This window comes from Schistocerca americana, chromosome 3 (assembly GCF_021461395.2).
Source record: "Schistocerca americana isolate TAMUIC-IGC-003095 chromosome 3, iqSchAmer2.1, whole genome shotgun sequence".
Classification (NCBI taxonomy): Eukaryota; Metazoa; Arthropoda; class Insecta; order Orthoptera; family Acrididae; genus Schistocerca; species Schistocerca americana.
The window spans coordinates 434282717-434302932 of NC_060121.1; the positions used below are offsets into that span (position 1 = coordinate 434282717).

The 20216-nt window shown below is 39.1% G+C and overlaps 1 protein-coding gene across 2 annotated transcripts in view; it reads right to left on the reverse strand.

Annotated features, from left to right (window-relative positions):
- LOC124606860 (arf-GAP with coiled-coil, ANK repeat and PH domain-containing protein 2) overlaps positions 1 to 20216 on the reverse strand; it is a 147759-nt gene that overhangs the window by 69591 nt on the left and 57952 nt on the right. Inside the window, exons 5-10 of one of the 2 annotated variants that reach the window (XM_047138942.1) lie at positions 13926 to 13988; positions 13103 to 13331; positions 12925 to 13020; positions 7077 to 7299; positions 6898 to 7003; positions 3398 to 3631 (exon numbers count right to left, since the gene is read on the reverse strand). In XM_047138942.1, coding sequence (XP_046994898.1) covers positions 3398 to 3631; positions 6898 to 7003; positions 7077 to 7299; positions 12925 to 13020; positions 13103 to 13331; positions 13926 to 13988 — 951 coding nt within the window. The remainder of the gene's footprint in view (positions 1 to 3397; positions 3632 to 6897; positions 7004 to 7076; positions 7300 to 12924; positions 13021 to 13102; positions 13332 to 13925; positions 13989 to 20216) is intronic. The other variant, XM_047138943.1, reaches the window with a different exon arrangement.

Here is a 20216-nt window from a genome sequence, read left to right on the forward strand (position 1 = left end):
GCAGCAGCACAAGTGCATTGACAAAAGCAGGTACTAGAGCTGACACTGGCAACCTCTATTTGTGCAGTAGCCTCAATTTTCTGAACTGGTTGTTTAAGAACTCAAGCAAATGAGGTAGCAAATGTGTGGGCTGCTTGGCCTTTTAGATAATTTTGGCCCAACCATGCAAGATGTGATTTGTTGTTTTAATCTATTGTGTCAAAAAATATGGATCACGCAGCAGTGGCCAGAAGACTGGAAAAGATCAGTATTCATCCCCATTCCAAAGAAGAAAAGTTCTAAAGAATGCTCAGATTATCGAACAATCGCACTTATTTCACATGCTAGCAAAGTTATGTTGAAAATCTTACAAAATAGACTTCGCCAATATCTAGATCGAGAGCTGCCAGAAGAACAAGCTGGATTTAGGAAAGGAAGAGGAACTAGAGATCAAATTGCTAACATTCGGTGGATTATGGAAAAAGCGAGAGAATTCCAGAAAGATGTGTACCTCTGCTTTATTGACTACGCCAAAGCCTTTGACTGCGTCGATCACAACAAATTATGGAACGTACTGAAAAACATGGGTGTACCAGATCACCTCATTCATCTGATACGGAGTTTATACCTTGACCAAGAAGCCACGGTGAGAACTATGTATGGAACAACGAAATGGATAAAGATTCAGAAAGGGGTCCGGCAAGGCTGCATACTGTCACCGTACTTATTCAATCTGTATGCAGAACATGTCATGAGGAATGCAAGGCTAGATGAAGGAGAAACAGGAATTAAAATAGCTGGAATAAATGTAAACAACCTCAGGTACGCGGATGATACGATCCTATTGGCAGAAAGTGAAGAAGATTTGAGAACACTCTTACTGAAGGTGAAAGACGAAAGTGAAAAGGCTGGTCTTATGCTGAATGTGAAGAAAACGAAAATTATGGCAACTACACCTACCAATTCGTGGGATATAGCAGGAGAAACCATGGAAGTAGTGACCACATTCAGTTATCTCGGTTCCCAGATCTCTGCTGACGGTGACTGCAGCCATGAAATCCGGAGACGCCTGTTGCTCGGTAGACAGGCGATGTCAAACCTTGACAAGGTTATAAGGTCCAGAGATATAACACTAGCAACAAAGATCCGGATTGTGAGGGCTATGGTCTTTCCAGTTGTGATGTATGGATGTGAGACCTGGACCATTAGAAAGGCTGAACGGCGAAGAATTGACTCCTTCGAATTGTGGTGTTGGAGGAAACTTCTTAGAGTTCCATGGAGTGCAAAGAGAACCAACAGATCAATTTTGGAGCAAATTAAACCAGATTTCTCCCTGGAAGGTCTAATCTTAAAACAAAAGCTGACCTACTTTGGACACACAATGCGAAGGCATGCCTCGCTGGAAAAAACATTAATGCTGGGGAAGATTGAAGGAACTAGAAGAAGAGGACGTCAGAGGATGAGATGGATCGATGGCATCACAGAAGCAATGTGTTCCAACCTGGAAGGTCTACGGGAGAAAGTGCAAGACAGGAAAAAGTGGCGTGATTTGGTTCATGGGGTCACGAAGAGTCGGAACCGACTAAACGAATAGAGAGAGAGAGAGAGATCTTAGTTTCTCCAAGGAAGACATTATAGTCCATACTCCAGAAAGAGTGATACCCAGAGCAACTTACAAACTTCACAGGAGATGAACAACCAACTTCTTCTTGGGCAACTTTACCACATTTGCCACTAGCGGCTTTTCCCTTAGATCCTAGAGTGGCATTTAAAAAACTGCACTCGGATGGGGACATAGTGTCGTATATTTAAGCGAAGAAAACCTGCCTTGAAATGCTCTGGGACTTTTGTGTTATTGAAAGTGACAATGAACGAGTTGGGTTTGCCCAGATCGTCTTCCACCCTTTCATGATATCCTGCATGTCAACAACGTCTACTTGGGCCCACTCAACTTTCAGTTGTTCTTTGGGTGGCAGATCCCTGCACGTGACAACACCTTTACTGTAGTTGAAAGTGGTGTCCAGCTCAATGTCAATTGGATATTCCTTTCACTTTCTGCATGTTAGAAAGTAAGTTTTGACTAACAGTGTGCCATTGCACAACCACTTGACAGATTTTAATGTACCTGCAATCCCCTCTAAACCCTTTTGAATGTAGACTTCCTCAAATCTTTCCTCTCTTCCTTTAACTATAAAAAAGACATTTTGACCTGCAGCATGCATTCTGTTACTAAATACTGAACTATACTCTTATAAAGTCAGAGTCTCAACGGCTCATCAAACAAGGCCCCTTGAGCAATTCGGTGTAAATACCTACCAGCGTCCCACCCATTCTGCTGGGAGGAGGAGGAGAAAATTTCGAGGGGTCCATCTCAGTTCCACAAGCAGCTAGGGAAAGAATGGTCCACCCAGACAGAGCCCTGTGTGACTTGGTAAACCTCATACAACTCTAGTGTATCAGTTTCCGCAGAGGTTGCCCACTAACAACCGTTCTACCTCAACAGCCACGGATCTCATTAGCATGTGGCATACCTTGCAATTGAGGTTTGATTTTTAATAGAGGTTTTTACCATTCTTACAATCCAGGTGGTTAAGCCAAGATCTCTGTTCCCTGTGATGCACAACATTCCAACACTGTGCCACACAATTGTTGCCGAAGCATGTCCAGAGCTTATGGTGAAAGAGGCCTGGTGGAACTTACCAGTCCCCAGCTCAAGAACCCTGGTTTGTCAAACCTGTGCCTAGACAACATGCTGAGCACCTGAGGGCATCAGCTGGTGTTGCTGAGAAAGAATGAGGACAAAAGGTCTTTGTGTTCAGTCTATATTACAAAGATGATAACAGTTAATACGAAACAGATGAGAGATTTTGAACTTCAGCATTCATCTACATGCTTGCAAAAAGTCTGGCATGTGATTGTGCAAGTGGTTACCAATAATGACTATGATCGCCATTAGTTAGAAAATCTCTCCTCAGTTTTTTGATACGAAGAAGACAGTTTTCCATATTCCTGACTTATCTTCTACAGAAGATCTTCCTACTCTTTCCTTTATCCTACCAACTGGTATCAACTACATCTTAGTCTAGTGTCTACTATTCCACATCCAGAACATGCTTCTTACATTCCCCTTATAGTATATTATTAATTTGTTTAGTTTATGTTGTGTTTTGAAACCTTTTCATTTCCACATGAAAATTCCATATTAGATTGAGGCTTTGTCACATAAATTTCTTCACAAAAATAAAGCTCAACAGTATGAAGTAGAATCGAGTGTATGAAGAACCTTGCTCAACATAAGAATTAGTACTGTCATTCAAATTTAGTTTAAGATTACTTTATTGTGAAACATTTCTGATAACCAAAAATATAAAAAAAAAGAAAAAAAACTGACAGCTGTTTGCATTTATAAAGAACAAACCTGGCTTTACGATTTTTGTCAGGGGAAGGTCGTTCTGTGCTGTCTCCAGGTCGTGCACCTCCTGAATTACCACTTGGTGAATGGCAATCCTTTGTGTCTGATCCTGCATTGTTGTTGTCCATACCATTACCATCCTGATTCAGACTTTGTTGCAATGCTGCTCCAATGCCTTGCTGCATAGCTGAAATCCAGCACTGAAGCATTTCCTCTGAATCTGCTTGCAGCATGTGACTCCTGTCCACATGCATCATTTAATTACTACACTATAGCACCATTTTGTAATTAGCTGCAATATGCTGAAAACTTATTGTAATTTTATGGAGAATATATTTTCATGATTTGAACAAGATGATGATTATTTATTTACAGATTTTTTCCATGAGAGAAAGGGCGAACAGGTCCTCTTTACATTTAACTGGTTAGCCTTAAAAGAGTTAATATTACATACATAACAACAACGGAAAAATTGTGCTGGTTTCCAAATAAACCACTTATTATCACCACTATTACAAATTCAAATGATAAATGAAATAGAATAAGCAAAGGAACAGAACACTGAAAGTCATATCTTCTCTATAAAACAATTCCTCTGTGAACATACAAAAATTGTCTGCATTATTTGGCCTCTTTGTCATGTCACTTATCTCGTCAGCAGGGAAGTTTTAAAGCCTCCATCCAAATCCCACACTCAGTTAACTTGATAATCATTCAACTTGGATGATAAGTAGTCAATTGGTCAGAGTTACATAAATTTTGTGCATGTTCTCACAGTCCTGGAAACCAGGTGGTTATCACCTTCTCTGCAGAAACCATACATCTCATTAGTTTTCAACCCTTCCTTCTTATGTCTGGCGGAGCTAGAACTTTTTTCCCTTGAAGTGTTATTTCTTCACTCATGTAAGAGCCTGCATGTAACTCATCATCAGGAGATTTTTGTAACACATGGCCCCAAAGCCTTCTTGGCTTGCATCTGTATTTAGTCCAACTTAAAATTTTTGACTGTAGATTTTTGAAACTGGATCCTGTACTTCAAATTTGTACTGTAGAGTAACTTGTGATAAATTCCCTAAAATATCCTGTTAGTCCCAGGAATTTTTTTTAACTGCTGCAATAGATTTCAGTTCTAGAAAGATTTGAATGACTCTTCTTGTCAGAAGAATGTTCAATTCATTCTCACTGTATATCACTTACAAGAAACTCAACTGTTCTCCTAAAAAAAAAAAAAGAACAAATTAATTTAAAGCAATATTCAAATTGGATTCTATAATACCTGGATTTTGTTGTCAACAGTTTCTTTCTGTAGTGTGACAATCTTTAACAATAGTCTTCATGCTGACATTGATTAGTATTGTCTTTGTTAGGACCTAATCAATTACTAAATCTTCAGTATGTTCCTTCGTTTTATCACTAGCAAAGCTTTCAATACCTAATTGTGGATTGCCTGCTAAATGGATATGCATGAGATGAGCTTCCAATTTTGGAATGATCTTCCACTCCTACTTCCCTAGTAGTAATGTTGCCTTTATTTATTGAAACCTTCAGTGTGGTCTAGGAGATTGCTCCTAAGTACACTGCCTAAATTCATAGTGTCTCTAAAAACCAAATAAATATCTGTTTTAATTTTTTACATAACCAGTCTCAACAGTATTTGTAGAATACCCCTTTGAATGTAAAATTATTCAACATCCTGTCCATAAACATCTCTTGCCTTCAATCTTCAAGCATTTATTGTCTCTCAAACAGCTTGTCATAACACTTTAACCTGACTGCCAGTCAGTGAGCACCTTCACATCTCAGCTAGATATTCAGGCAATTTTAAATTTGCATCTGTTAATGCTCTTTTCAACAGCATCTATACTGTTGCCTTTTCATTTTTCTCCATGCTTTCAGGTGAGGCACAGACAAACTTGCTGCAACTGAGCCATCTCTTACCCTTGCTCTTGCAAAACACATGACCTGTGGGCACTTGCACTGCAGTTGAAAGATTTTCTGTATGGGAAGCTGAACTTGTGGTGTTGGTTTTACTGGAGTGTGTATTTAGCATCTTTGCATTAGAGTTTATAAAATATCCACCGCTGTGACTTTTGTCACTTCTTTTAAGCAAAGACTTCACAGCATGTTAATAATGTCTCATTTTTCATTAAATCCTTTCACGTTTGATACACCAAGAAATAGAAGTTGGATTTATTTTCAGTTTGTGGTTATCCAAGATAAAATTTTTAACATAGTTTTTTTTCAGAATGTGCTACAACTATTCCATTATTAGCAAAGTGAATACAATGTACTTGTGCACCATTAATTTTGATCCCTTTGGAGCTGTTCTTCATTGTCTGTCTGAACTTTCCACAAGGAAATTAAATAAATAAAGAGAGAAAGAGAGAGAGAGAGAGAGAGAGAGAGAGAGAGAGAGAGAGAGAACAGCTCCTCTTATCATAGCTTCTTTTTTAGTGTCATTGGCATCTATTTCATTACTATAGTTTTTGCATAAAATGAGAATTAGTCTTATCTCTCCAGTACATGCCAGTTTTATTTAGTGTTTCAGGAAAAGCCTTCTCTAGGACAATGAACATGCCATATAGTTTCCTGTTGACCTCAAATCTTCTTTCTAAGATAATTTGTTGTGCACTTAGAGCTTCCCTGGTTCTTTTTCCTTTCTAAATCCAAATTGATCTTCTCTTAAATATTGATTGATTTTAGCCTTAGTATTTCCTTAACTAAACTGAGTATAATTTTTTAAGTATGGCTTCGTAGTAACCACAAGGTTCTATAATTTCAAAAATCATTGGCATATTCTTTCTTAGGCATGGTGACTGTTTTACTTTTATTATTCCACTGGTAGTGTTCTAGTCTCTCAGTGGATAACACATAAATTTGTCCAGGTGTTCTTTCACCTTATCTGAAGCATTATGCAATAATTCAATAGGGAAGTTATTGCTTTGTTACTGTTTAAGTTGTTTAAAACACAGCTGAATTCTGAGTTGGTCACTGGTGGTTTTAAGCTTTCGTTTTTCACTTTTTCCATTGTGCTTATCTACACTGAAACAGCTGCAGTATATAATTACTGTTCCCATAATTTAATGCTTCATGCCAAAAGATACAAATATTTGTAACACCTCTCTGAAAATTTCAGAATGTGCCTGTGGCACTAATTTTAGGGTGCACCAATAACAAAAGCCCAAGGAACAAAATTCAAAAAATTGTAATCAAATGATTATTAAAAGTGAGTCTTAACACAGTAAATAAAGATGACACAAAAATATTTTCACCGCATTTGTTTTCTCACAGTCTTCCATGAAAACTCAAGATATAACAAACAACATATCAATTTCATATCCAATAAAACCAATGCACCTCTACGTTAAACATGGAAAAATTTCCAAAATTTGAACTGCAAGTAATTTGTTAATTTTTTTAAAATTTAAACAAACACTACAGTTAATAATTTGTTGACTAAACTCCACTCTAAAACAAGTAAACTACTTTTCTATTTGTATACATACTTGGAAGGTGAAAGAACTTCAAAACAAAATCGCCTATCTCCTTCATGTACTGGCTTTACTGAACAAAGCCTTAAGTCCTCTTCCATGATTGTAACATTATCTTCTCCTGGGGGGGAAAAAAATTGTTTAAAAATATAAATTATCCAATGGCATTACTGCACCAATTAAACCATAAGTACCTGTTCGTTTGCAATACACTAGCTTGTTTTCCTGTAGTGTAAACCATCGCCTATTCCATGTCTTGAAAGCATTGGAAGTTCGCTTGAAAAGATACCCCTCCATCCTTGGGGGTTTTACTCCATCTTTGGTAGGTGGCTGAACATAATCAGCACTTGTCACATGTGTATGCCGATTTTCCATTTCTTTTTCCAATTTACAACTCTGTTTTCGCATGGTAACAACCTATGAAGGAAGCTCACTACAGTTAATAGTTCCAGGATAAAAATCTTAATTTGTAGTGTAATGGAAATGTTGAGACAGACAAGCAAAAATGCAAAAACATCCATTTAAATGCAACAAAACAGTTTGGTGAAGATGTTTCCTCCTCATCGATTCTAGCTCAATCTGACAGGATGTATAAATTAAGACAGCATTAGTATACACTATGAAGATCAGAGATCAGTCTTAACAGAGCTTATTCCCTCCAGTGAGACTACTACAGGAGGAATAATTAGTCACTCAAGCTGTTGTATCACTTTTTAATTCACCTTTTAATGTGTGGTTCCTATGATGTGACTGATGGCTTTAGCAGCCTCTGCGGTGACAGGTGAGCTGCATGTCAAGAAGATACACTGCTTTGAGAGCAGCCCAGCTGGAGCTTACAGTACACTGGTGTCACCGAACCAGTTGCTGACAATGTCAGCTACAGAAGTGTCATTTACACTTTTAGATGATGAAAAAGTAGTATAAATAGGGTTCAAGTGTACATGTATTTTTAATGTAGCCAGTGTTGTATGTAAAGATGAAAATGTGAAACATAATGCTTGAAAGACTGGAAAATTTTTCCGCAGATCCACGATTCCATTCAGTTTATTTGTGTGATTTATTACCAATATTTACTACGGTTAAACGAAACTTTCTATGTACTCATGAGTAACTATTCTAATGGGTACTAGTAACCTGATTATTCTGGCAGACTGCTGTTCCTGCAGGGCTGTTGAACTGGTTCATGCTTGAACCTTCCACACAGAAACCTTTTGCATTGGCAAAACTGCCACCCCTAGCAAGTGGTGTACTATGTTTAGATATTGGTAGCTCAGTTTGCTCTATGTCACAACGCAGTTTGTCGCTGCTCTCCAGAAAAGCATCCCAAAGTACAGTGCGCAGGCAACAAGCTACAAGATTAAATCCAATTCTTTATCAGGATTTACAGCAACTAGCACATTTAAAAACTTGAAAAATATCTGACTTAATAATGCAGAGTCTTTTTCACACACTCTAGGAAGACTGCAAAAATGGCAATTAAAAATTGCTTTCTTGTTGCTGAGGCAGTTGGCCGAGAAAAGGGTTTCATTACATTTGCATTCAATCGAAATGCTTCACCACCAAGAAGAAGTTGTGATTAAACATCAGCAGCACTGGGCAGTTTGCAAGGATGTAGGGACAGAATGCCACTTCTAAAATATTGCCCTATATTGATCTTGTCAAGAATTCCTTTGTCACCCTCAGTTCCAAAGGAGCCAACATCATCAGTAAGATGAACCTGTAGTTAGAATCAACGATAGCAAGGAACACAATCGAGAAAGAAGAAAAAAAATCTGTATCATAGAACAGGGAACTATTATGAGCAGGGGAAAGATTTCCACACGTTTTCCATCGATAGCTCCAACACAATTTGGGAAATTCCATTTACATTCGAATTCCTTGGACTTCGACATCAACAAATCCACCGATCAAGGTGGCTGAGGGAGAGAGGGAGGGGACCACCAATTTCTTAAATACTAACAGCATGCTTTGTACTACTCTGTCAATGTAACACTATTATATTCTGTATTCAAATGCCAATTATCTAAATAACTCTCCAGTTGACTTGCAAATAAAAACAAAATCAAATTAAATTAAAATTCAGAAAATAAGATTGAGAACCACATGGGTACTGATAGTTAAACGTAACTGCACCATCCAATTTAGAATAGGATGTGATATAATAATTCACCAGTAGTTAATGCTGACACATTACAGGTGAAGATTTTAAGAGAAGATGGAGGAACATTAAGGATACCCCTAAATAAAAAAAGAGAGAGAAGAAGAAGGAGAAGAAGAAGAAGAAGCAGCAGCAACTGGATCTTCAATACACATGTGCACCTCAGTCTTAATTTCATTTTGTTTTTAAGTTCTTGGCAACAGGAGAGTCATTTAGACCATTAGGATTTGAATTCAGAATATAACACAATTACAACAGCAGAATATTACAAAGCACACTGTCAGTACTTCAAATGAAATTAGTGTTTGCCGCCACCTTCATCGGAGGATCTGAAGATGAAGTCTAAGGAATCTGAATGTAAATGGAATTTCCCAAACCGTGTTTAAGTCAGGGTAAGAAATGGCCCCTAGTTGATATGCTGACATCTCTTGGAAAAGTGGACCACAAGAGAGAGCAAGTCACTGTTCACTTTCACTCTTAACAATGATCTTGTATTTAATTTCATTAAGAATTAAATTGTTAATTTCATTTTACTTCACAGAAGTATCTCAAACATTCAGTATTCCGATGTCAGTACTCTTGAAGGTGGTGGTAATAAGAACATTGCAGTGGAGCTTCCCTCAACAGAGAATGAGGATAAAGTTGTTCATTCTCTTCCATCAACTAGTAGAAGGCAGAAATGAATGATTAATTTTACAACTTTTGGAGGCTAGGCAAATCAAGAGAGAAAATATTATTAAGAACTTTAGACCAATGCCTGAGGAACACGTCAATTTATTTTTCGGAAACACAAGAATGTCTGTTAAAAAATTGACACCCGACTTAATCACAGAAGAAGAAGTGATGTCACTGTAGACGGTTTTTGATCTGCAAAATTGTAACTAACAATTAGCATGTTTGGCACCCTCAAATATTAATAATGACAGTTCTTTATCAGTAACAAATTTGGATTTTACTGGCAATCATGTAACTGAAAGTAACTAATTATTTATAACCTGATAGGGTAACGAATTTCAGTTCATTGTTAATGGTTTTTCATTGTTCCACAACAAAACAAATATTAAATAAATCACTGTAGCCTTCAAAGTATTTTGATTCTTCTTACTTTAGTGTTGTGGATAATTTGTAGTCAGATGTTACTGGATTTGATGAACTCTCCTCGAGATCATCTTTGATCAGATCTAGCAGCAGTTAAACAGAGCAGTATTTATGTAAAGGTTTTTTTTTAAATTACCACTACCAGTCACAAACTTTGTCAACTACTATATTACTTATTTATTTAGCGACATGTTGCGAGATAAACATCTTCAGGCTAAATGGCATTACAAACACAACTTTAAAATGAGGCCATATTGATATTACATAGTCTTTTCATAAAAGTGGTCATCCTGTGGAAGAAGAGAAAACTTTTCTGATGATGTATTGTTACCAGCTGGAAGCCACTGCCACTTCATGGGACATGCTGGTTCCTGCTTCTGCAGTGAATGGCAGTCACACTGTAATGGCCACAGTGGCCAGCTGCGACCAAGGAATGGCACCCTTACTTTTATTTCTTTAACATTTCATTTCATAAACCATCACTTCTCAAACAACACATGTTAATACAATCAAGCAAGTCTGCTTTGTAACGGAGTTTCATATGCAGAAGCATATTATAGCAATGTATTAATAGCAGATGAGAGAAGTATTAAGTCACATATTTTGAGGACGTAATGTAATTTGCAACAACGCTGGACAAATAGAAATTGAAGTTGGCTAGCTTTGTGCTTTTAATCATACCCTAAATTTGGATGGAGTATGATGTTTTAGTTTCAATAAAAATCAAATTAATTTCTCAGATTTATTTTCATCTTTGAATCACAAGTGAGTCAGCCAGTGTTACTGTAAAAATATTTAATACCTCACTTTTTAGGAAAACATGCAAAACCGTATCAGATATCTTACGAGAACCATTAGCAAATAAATGACGAAATGTTGTATTTAATATGTGATTTTTTTTCTGAAAAAGGATAGTGGCTACTCACCATGTAGTGAAGATGCTCGAGTCACAGATAGGCACATCAAAAAGACTGTCACAAAATGTGCTTTTGGCCAACAAGGCCTTTGTTGAAAATAAACAATGGACACACACATGACCAAAGTCTGTGACCAAGCCCAGGTAGTCTGGCCTCAGCTGGCAGAAAGGTCTTTGTGGCCAAAAGCTCATTTTCTGACAGCCTTTTCTGTTGTGTCTATCTGCAACTCAGTATCTCTGCTGTAATATTATTACATTCCATCTTGGATTTCCCACTTTTTTCCCCTTCTTATTTACACACTATGAGGAATCCATGTAACCCAAGAACAATGTTTTTTCATTCTCAAATGAGAACCAAACACTGATTCAAATAATATTTTCATCATTTACAATACTACTCTGATTGGCATTACATCTACACTCCACGAACCAACTTATTATATTTGCCACTGTCACACTCCCACTTTTCCCTTTCCTGTTCCACCCATTCCAGTTGTGAATGGTGCACTAATGATAAACCTTTGTGTGACATCTGATCTTGTCTCCACAGTAATTTTGCAGGATGTACGTGGGGCAAAGCAATAAATGGTTACTCTTATAAGAAGGTATACTCTCAGAATTTTATTGGTAAACCACATTGTGATGAACAATGACTTTCTTGTAGCACCTACTACTGCAGTTGGGTGAGCATCTTCATCATGCTTTCACACTTACTTAATGAATCTGTGATGAAATGCACTGCTCTTCTTCGGATCTTTTCTATTTCACCTGTCAATCCAAAAAGGTCTCAGACTAATAAGCAATGCCTTAGTATTGGCGGAGTGAATGTTTTGTAAGCTACCTCCTTCATGGGTAGACAGTACTTCTCGTAGATTCTTCTAATGAATTGCAGTCTGGCAGCTACCTTTCCTAACATTAGTTTCATGGCATCATTCAAATTTAAAGTGCTCCATACATGTAGTCCCTGATATTTAATGGATAAGAATGCTTCCATTGATGTTTGGCCACCACTTAATCATACAATAATGGGTCCTCCCACCTATTTATGTACGATACATTACATTGTTTATGTTGAGGGATCGACTGCCAATCCCTGCATCAAGCACTAATTCTCTACAGGTCTTCCTGTATTTCGCTACAATTTTCTATTGTTGCTAAATTTTCTATATGCAACAGCATCATACGTGAACAGCCTCATTGAACAGTAAGGGTCCTTTAAAAATTTCTTGGAGTACACCCAGGGTTACTTTTATGTCTGAAGACTTCTCTCTGTTAAGCGTATCATGTTGTGTTCTATTCCAAGGAAATTTTAATCCAATCACAAAGGTGGTCTTTTATTCATTATGCATGTATTTTGTCCATAATGCAACAATGTTGAATTGTACTGTAAGCCTTCAGGAAGTCAAGGAACACAACATCAACCTGGGTGCCAGTATCTACTGCTTTCAGGGTCTTGTGAAGAAACAGAACAAGATGGTTTTAACTCTCTTGTTATTAGTGGAATCTGTATTTATTCTCACAGACATGATTTATGATGCCCATAAAAGTCATAATAAGCAAGCATAAAACTTGTTTATCAATTCTACACCAGAATGACATAGCCATTCTTGAAAACTGGAAGGACCTGAATATCTTTCCAATATTTTGGAATGCTTTGTTCGTCTAGTAACCTATGGTAGATGGCTACCAGAAGAGTTGCAATTTAATTTAACTACTTTATGTAGAATGGTATAGATATCCCAGCAAACCCACTCACACAAATACCAAGAGCACTGAAGGAATCAGAGAAATTCTTTGCAAAAATCTCTCAGATTGATAATCATGGGACGCATCCTAGTGATTCTATGGTAACAAATAGAACACAGTTTACCTCTTCTGCAAGCTTCTTGAAGAATGGTTCCAAATCTTGGCAGAGATCAGACCCTTGATGAAAATATGTACTGCAGGCATGCATATATGAAAGTAACTGAAAAATAAAGATAAAATGTTATTCATTATTCATCAATTTACTAAGAAATACAAAACAAGCACAAGTATAATATACATACCGTCCCTAAAACCTCATGCCTCTTTCTGGTCTGCAGAAGACTTAAGCTATGCACATAATCAAGGGCTGTGTGGCGAAAACATGATCGAGTTGCACTAAGCAAGTTCTGCGTTTCCTCTGCTTCCTGGGGCTTATTACGTGGGGCTTGAGAATTTCTAGACAGTGCTGTGTCTAAGTCAACTGATATTTTCTCAAAGTAATGTCGTGATTCTTTCACACTTTTGATGTCCCTGTAAAACAAGTAACATTAACAACACACAAGATTATTATTTTCCAATATTGAAGTGCGCGTGCGTGCACACGCACACACACACACACACACACACACACACCAGTAGTCCAACCATGTCACAAAACATAAGAAAAACCAGCTGGTTAACAGTGTATAAGAAAATTGGTAAGTTAGTCATTACTAAACGCATACAAACTGTTTTGCATTAATGTTAACACAGTATGGATGTGCCACAGAACCAGACCATTTCCACCACACATGTATCTACCAACACCAGGAAAGTAACTTTATGATAATATAAAACACTTTCAAGCAAAATGTGGTATACTGAAATTCAACAACAGAATTCATTTACCTGTATTTGGAGGGTCAAGTAAGCTCTAAAATAAGGAAAAAATACAAACGAAATTTCTGTACGTATTTAGAAATTACCTATCTGATGAACAAGCTAATGTAAAATACGAGAACTGGATATGATCCACTGTATTATCAAGTCACTCATTTTTAATACAAGCTATACAAACATACAGCAAAACAATTAAATGAAATGCAAAACGTTATTAAATAAGAAACTAAAACCAGAGCATTTTACCCATTTTCCAGCCTTCCAGTCATCTGCAGCTGATGAGTCACTGATGTAGGGCTGGATGAGGAACTAAAGGAAGAAAAATTTGAGATAGGCCTTCTCCATGTCAAAACATCCATGTACAACATATTGTTTGCACAGGAAAGCCTGTTTTATAACCACCCCCAACACTTTTAAACTAAAAAGGAAAACAAATAAGGACTTCTGATTCTAAATGGCAAGCACAGCAAATCTTGCTCCAGAATCCCAGACATGTCACACATGTCTAGGAAGAACAACATTACAATAGTAGCTATTGTAGTGTAGTGCAGGATTAAAAAAAAAATAATAACTCTTACTGTGAACTTCAACACAAAACACATGCTTACTTTATAAACTGTTAGAGTGGCAACAGTGGCAATGAAGATTTGGTCTATGTATTGAGAAACGATTGTTGTACCTGAACCCTTCAAAGGCTAAAGTTGTGACTATTATCAGCCATCAACCCAATGTCAGAGATGAGCCAATACAAGGTGATATCAACACTAACACCAGCAAAACGTTTTACCTAAATGTATCAGGTTTTGCAAGTGTATTACAACCTGGTGTTCTGCCACATAGTACACAAACAATGACATACACGGTATATTCTCGCCACATAAAAGTCACATCTGTGTTGCTAATTTTGAATTCAACAAGCTTCTGCAGTAGCACTAGAAGGAAGTATCAACCATGGAAGTGGCCAATTTTAGATCTAACACTAACTTATGTGCTTCAGAAACTGGCATGTAATACAACCTCCTCCTCCTCCTCCCCCCCCCCCCCCCCCCCATACAGTGATCAGTGGTGAATGTCAGCATGTTGTATTTGTCTTGCTGGAATTCAATGCAAAAGAAGAGGAATCCTTGGTGAGTGTAACTAGCAACCCCACAGAGATGGCTAGCAATTTCATAAGCCTATCAAGTTTCAAACAGCCTACCTATCTGAAATCAACAGGAACCAGGGAAGGTGCATGTATTGCCTTGTTGCACAGCCTCATAACTTTAAAAGACAATGCCACAAAGCTTTTTTAGAAGCACATCTCTATTAACCTTTAACACAGAAGTATTCCACTTCCTTACTCAGTTTATGACTTTTCAGTCAAAATTGAAAGTGGTAATCTGATTTAAAAAATGGAATACTTATGTGTTAAAGTATACTGTGAGGCCTCCTTCCACAAAGCAGTTGTCAATCCTCCTCATATCATTAATCAAGCACACTGGACAAAAAAATTAGCCATCGCATGAGGCAAGACACTAATATGGTTGTTTGACTTGGGAAAGAGGACCATACAGCGAGGTCATCAGTCCCATGATCTAGGACGGCAGAGATCAAGGGAGGAACACCACTAACAGCACAGCCCAGTCAAGGGGAAGAGATAACATGCAAATAAAGAGGGAAAAGGAACGTCAGGGCAGCAGGAAGAGGAAAGAGCAGGAGGAGTGCGGGTGGAAATGGGGAGACCACGGGTGCGCCAGAAATGCTAAAGGCGGTGGGGTACCTGTCTCTATGCCCACACCATACCACCATTATCATGATACAATAGGAGCAACACCAGGGGAAGAAGACAGCACAACAGACCAAACAAAATGTAGAGAAAATGCAGGGAGAACCTGGCCGGTGTGGAGGTAACATGAAAGCCTCCATAACCAATGCCTATGCTAACTGACGAACTCAAATACCAGAGGAAAATTCAAGGACTTATACTTGAGAGGACAAACCACTTTTGTGAAAAAAACTGACAGACATAACCATAAGAGGGTTGTCTGCTAACACCCAAGACAAGGAAGGTGGGAGGGCATATTTAGTGCAAAGGGCCAAAAGGTGGAGGCAGTCCAGCAAAATGCAGATCACCGCGAGGGAGCCCCACAACTACAAAGGGGAATGGATAGGGGGCAGTTCACTGCTGAGTAAAAAAAAACCATGGGTCATCCTAGTTTATTGGACCGGAGAAAGGATAGCCTCCTGAGAGCTGACCCACAATTGAGTGAAAAGTGATTTCATGTTAAGCTGCAAATCTGTCCCTGGAGAGGTGAGGGAGAATGAGGGTAGGTGGCTGCCCCCTCCCCAGCCAGACGATCAGTAAGTTCATTACCTGGGATCCTACATGGCCAGGAACCCAAAGGAAATCAACCCAACAATCAGCATCACCACAGCTACATGATCGAGGATGTCAGGGACGGGGTGGCAAGGAAAGTTCCAAGCAACAGCCCGAAGGCCACTCATTCAGTCCATACATAGCAAAACGGAGGTGAGTGAAGACTGTTTAACAAAGCAGATGGCCCAACAGATGGCCATCAATACTGCAATAAACACCTCACATGCAGCAGACAAGTGTTTGTGTTCTGTGCCAACAGGGGATGTGAAGGCATATCCCACTTGATTGGTGGATTTAGAGCCATCAGTGTAAAAAACAATGGCATCCTGAAACTCCCATAAGAATGTTCAGAACAAACAACAGAACACCACTGGTGTAACAGGTTTAGAGCAAAAGGCACCGGTAGATAAACGGATATCATGATGGTGAACTGGGTGCAAGAGCATCAGCATGGAAGAGCCAGCTGATCCATAAACCTGACAACCATAATCCAGATGAGACAGAACTAATGGCCTGTAAAAGCAGGGAAGGGTCTAACTGTCCACGCCCCATGAAGTATGGGCAAGGAACCTAAGAACATTGAGTTTATGGAAACAGCCGACCTTCAGATGACGGATATGGGGCAACCAAGTAAGCTTGTTGTCAAAAAGAAGACCCAAGAAAAGCGTAACTGGGGACCACGCTCAGGTTTTGGGCATCGAGATACAGCTCCAAATCAAGATGGGCTATAGTATGGCGACAGAAGTGCACCACTTTTGACATTTGGGGAGAGAACTGAAAACCATAGGAGACTGTCCACATGGAAGTGGGCCAGATGGCACCCTGAAGCTGTCGTTCTGCATAGGTCATCGAGTGGGAGCTACCTCAATTACAGAGATCATCCACATACAGAGCAGGAGTGACCAACGGTCTGGCAGGGGCCACAAGCCCATTAACAGCGATGAGAAAGAAGAACACTTTAATATGGAGCCCTGTGCAGCACCATTCTCCTGGGTCTGTGGAGAGCAGAGAATAGTGCCAACCTGAACTCTGAACTACTGGTGGGACAGGAACTGGTGAATAAAAATAGGTACAGGGCCCACAAAGACCCCACTCATGAGTGTAAGGACGACATGATGGCACCAAGCTGTGTTGTAGGCCTTACGAAGACCGAAGAAAACTGTGATAAGATGGCAGCGCCGAGAAAAGGCCTGCCAAAATGTGGTTTCCAATTTAAGCAGATGACTTATTGGAGTTGTGCTTCCCAAAAGCCATACTGGTAATGAGATAAAAGGTCCAGAAACTGAAGGACCCAATTGAGCAGACAGCCCACTGTCCGTTCTAGTAACTTGCAGGGGACATTGGCCAGGTGGACTGGTAACCACCAATGAATGACAGATTCCTGCTGGGCTAAATGACAGGAACCACTATACTGTCTCTCCATTGAGAGAGGAAAATGCCCTGGAGCCAAATACAGTTAGCCACCTGGAGGAGATACAATTGGTGTAGATGGCTGAGGTGTTAAAGCAATTGGTTATGGATGGAATCAGGGCCAAGAGTTGAACTGTGGGAAGAAAAAGATCCCATTCAGCAAAAGGCTTACTGTAGGACTCTGTCCGACTAGGGATAAAACATAAGCGTGAAGCTTCAGCCCACTATTTCCGGAAGAGGAATGCAGCTGGATAGGAGGCTGACACTGATGCTGTCACAAGATGGGTCATGAGGTGTTCAACGAGAACTGATGGCCTTATACAAAGGCCACCTGGAAGGGCGAGGCCCGGAATGGACAACCTTGGAGGGTGTGGAGTGTAGCCCACCCCGGTAATGAGGGGAAAGAAGATCCTGGAGGAGACAAAGTGTTCCCAACATGGTGAATGTGGCCCGTCTAGCGGGGAATGGCAAGACAAGCAGTGCCAGTTATCTTAGCGGACAGATCATGGATGATTTCATCAATACAATCTTACAAAGAAAGTAGAAACATGATCTTGGAGGGGTGTAGAGGCCAATCACCACGATAGAAAGCCCAGCGGGGTAACCTGGTCATTGGGAGGCAGGAAGGTAATGAGACAATCAACAGGAAATTGTCATTATCACAGAGGTTACTGTGTGGCAACCAATGTAAGGAAGAAAGAACGGGAGGGTAAGAGAGCGGAAGATCAACGGCAGATTTAAGAAGGCAAGATCGTGATCCCCACGAAACTGGTTAATGAGGAACCCCCAACAAGACTAAAAACTACTGCCCCACAAAGGGTAGTGTGCATTAAAACCTCCATAAAGGAAAAAGGGAGAGGGGGGAGTTGCCAAAGGAGGACAGTTAGGGCAGCAGACATATGTGGCCTGCAGGAGGGAGATAGAGACTGCACACTGCGACAGCAGAATCCAAGTGGACCTGGATGGCAACTGCTTTCAATTGGATACAAAGTGTGGTCCACGTACTAATAATATTTATATGGACCAATGTGCAGACGCCGCCAGAAGTCCTCAAACGGCCGATCTGGTTCCGACAAAGCACAGAACCCAAGAAGGGTCGGTGAGTGAGCATTAATAAAATGACACTTCTGGAAAATGACACAAGCTGATGAGTAAAACGCAATAAGGGATTGCAAGTCTGGCAGGTGGTGGTAGTGTCCATTACAGTTCAACTAAATAAGCACGGAGGGGATATCCAAATGAGAGGCGAACGGGCTGGTGCTGATCACACAACTGGGTCACCATCCACCACCAACGAGGATGGGTTGACATCCATAAATAAGAGGTCAGACTCAGGTTGTGAGCGGATAGATGGCACCTCCAGGGCACAGGTGGGATGGGGAGGGGCCTTGTCCGTAGACTTATGTTTCTTCGTCTTCTCTTTCATAGTGTGCACACACGAAGGCGAAAGCTTTACTGACTGCATCAAGAAAGACAAAAAATGTAAAATAATGTTTCAAAATATTCAGTACATTACTAACAAAATACAGCAAATTGACGAAATTCTAGGAGAATGTAAACCACACATATATATTGTGAATGAACTTGGATGTAAGTCTGAAGAGGCTCGTAGTTTTAAGTTAAACAATTACAAAATTGTGAGTGCATACTACAGAAAGATACACAAGGGTGGGGGTGTTGGCATTTTTGTTAGAAATTACATACATTGTGAAAAAATTGACTGGGTTGACAATCTTGCAATGGAGCTGGCCTTTGAAGTAGCAGCTGTAAAAATGAAGGTAGGCAAAAAAAGCCTAATAATTGTAGACCTGTATAGATCACCAAATAGTGATGTAGAAGAGTTCTTTTACCAGCTAGAACAACTTCTGAATAAACTATCAACAAACAAAAAACAGGTAATAATAACAGTAGATGTAAACATAGACTCTTTAAACTATACTGGTAGTATAAATTGTCTTAGATATTCTGACTTATTGCATTGCTATAACTATAACAAAATATATAATGAACCAACCAGAATAACACCTAACTCACAATCTTGTACTGATCATGTTCTTTCGAATCTAGATAGGAAACATATAGTGGTAAGAGCTGTTGAAACATCTCTCAGACCATACAGGTCTATCCATAGAAATTAATACAGACCACAAAATAGTTCTGCATAGTGACCTACACACTTATAAAAGGAAGATTAATTATAACTTACTTAGGAAAGAGCTTGCTGAGAGAGAGTGGGATAAGGTATATAGATCAAAAGGTATTAATGAAAAGTGGGGCCTTTTCTATGAAATATTTAACCATAGCTTTAATCAGGCATGTCCAATAGTAAAAAAAGAACTAAAGAAATCAGATCCCACAAAGAAACTTAAAATTCCCCCAGAAATACATAAACTAAAGGAAAATATGAAGGACCTTTATGTGCTGTTCCAAGAAACAAAATTGCAGTACTTCCTAACAAAGTACAAAAGCACCAGAAAGACATACAGGGAATCCCTGAAGAGACTAAAAGCACTTCATTATGCTGAACAGATAAGAAAAACTAGTAACTTTTGCAAAACAGCCTGGCATATTGTAAACAAAGAATGTGAACATAGAGAAAAACCAGGCTGCAGCAACATTGCATTAGAAGAAAATGGAATATTGTTGAATGAACCAAAGTCTGTATGTGAGGCCTTCATTAAACATTTTAGTAAGGCATGCAGAGAAGAAAAAGATGAATCAGCCCTGAAAATAAACACAGTTAAAATGAGTAATTAATTTTTCTTAAGGAG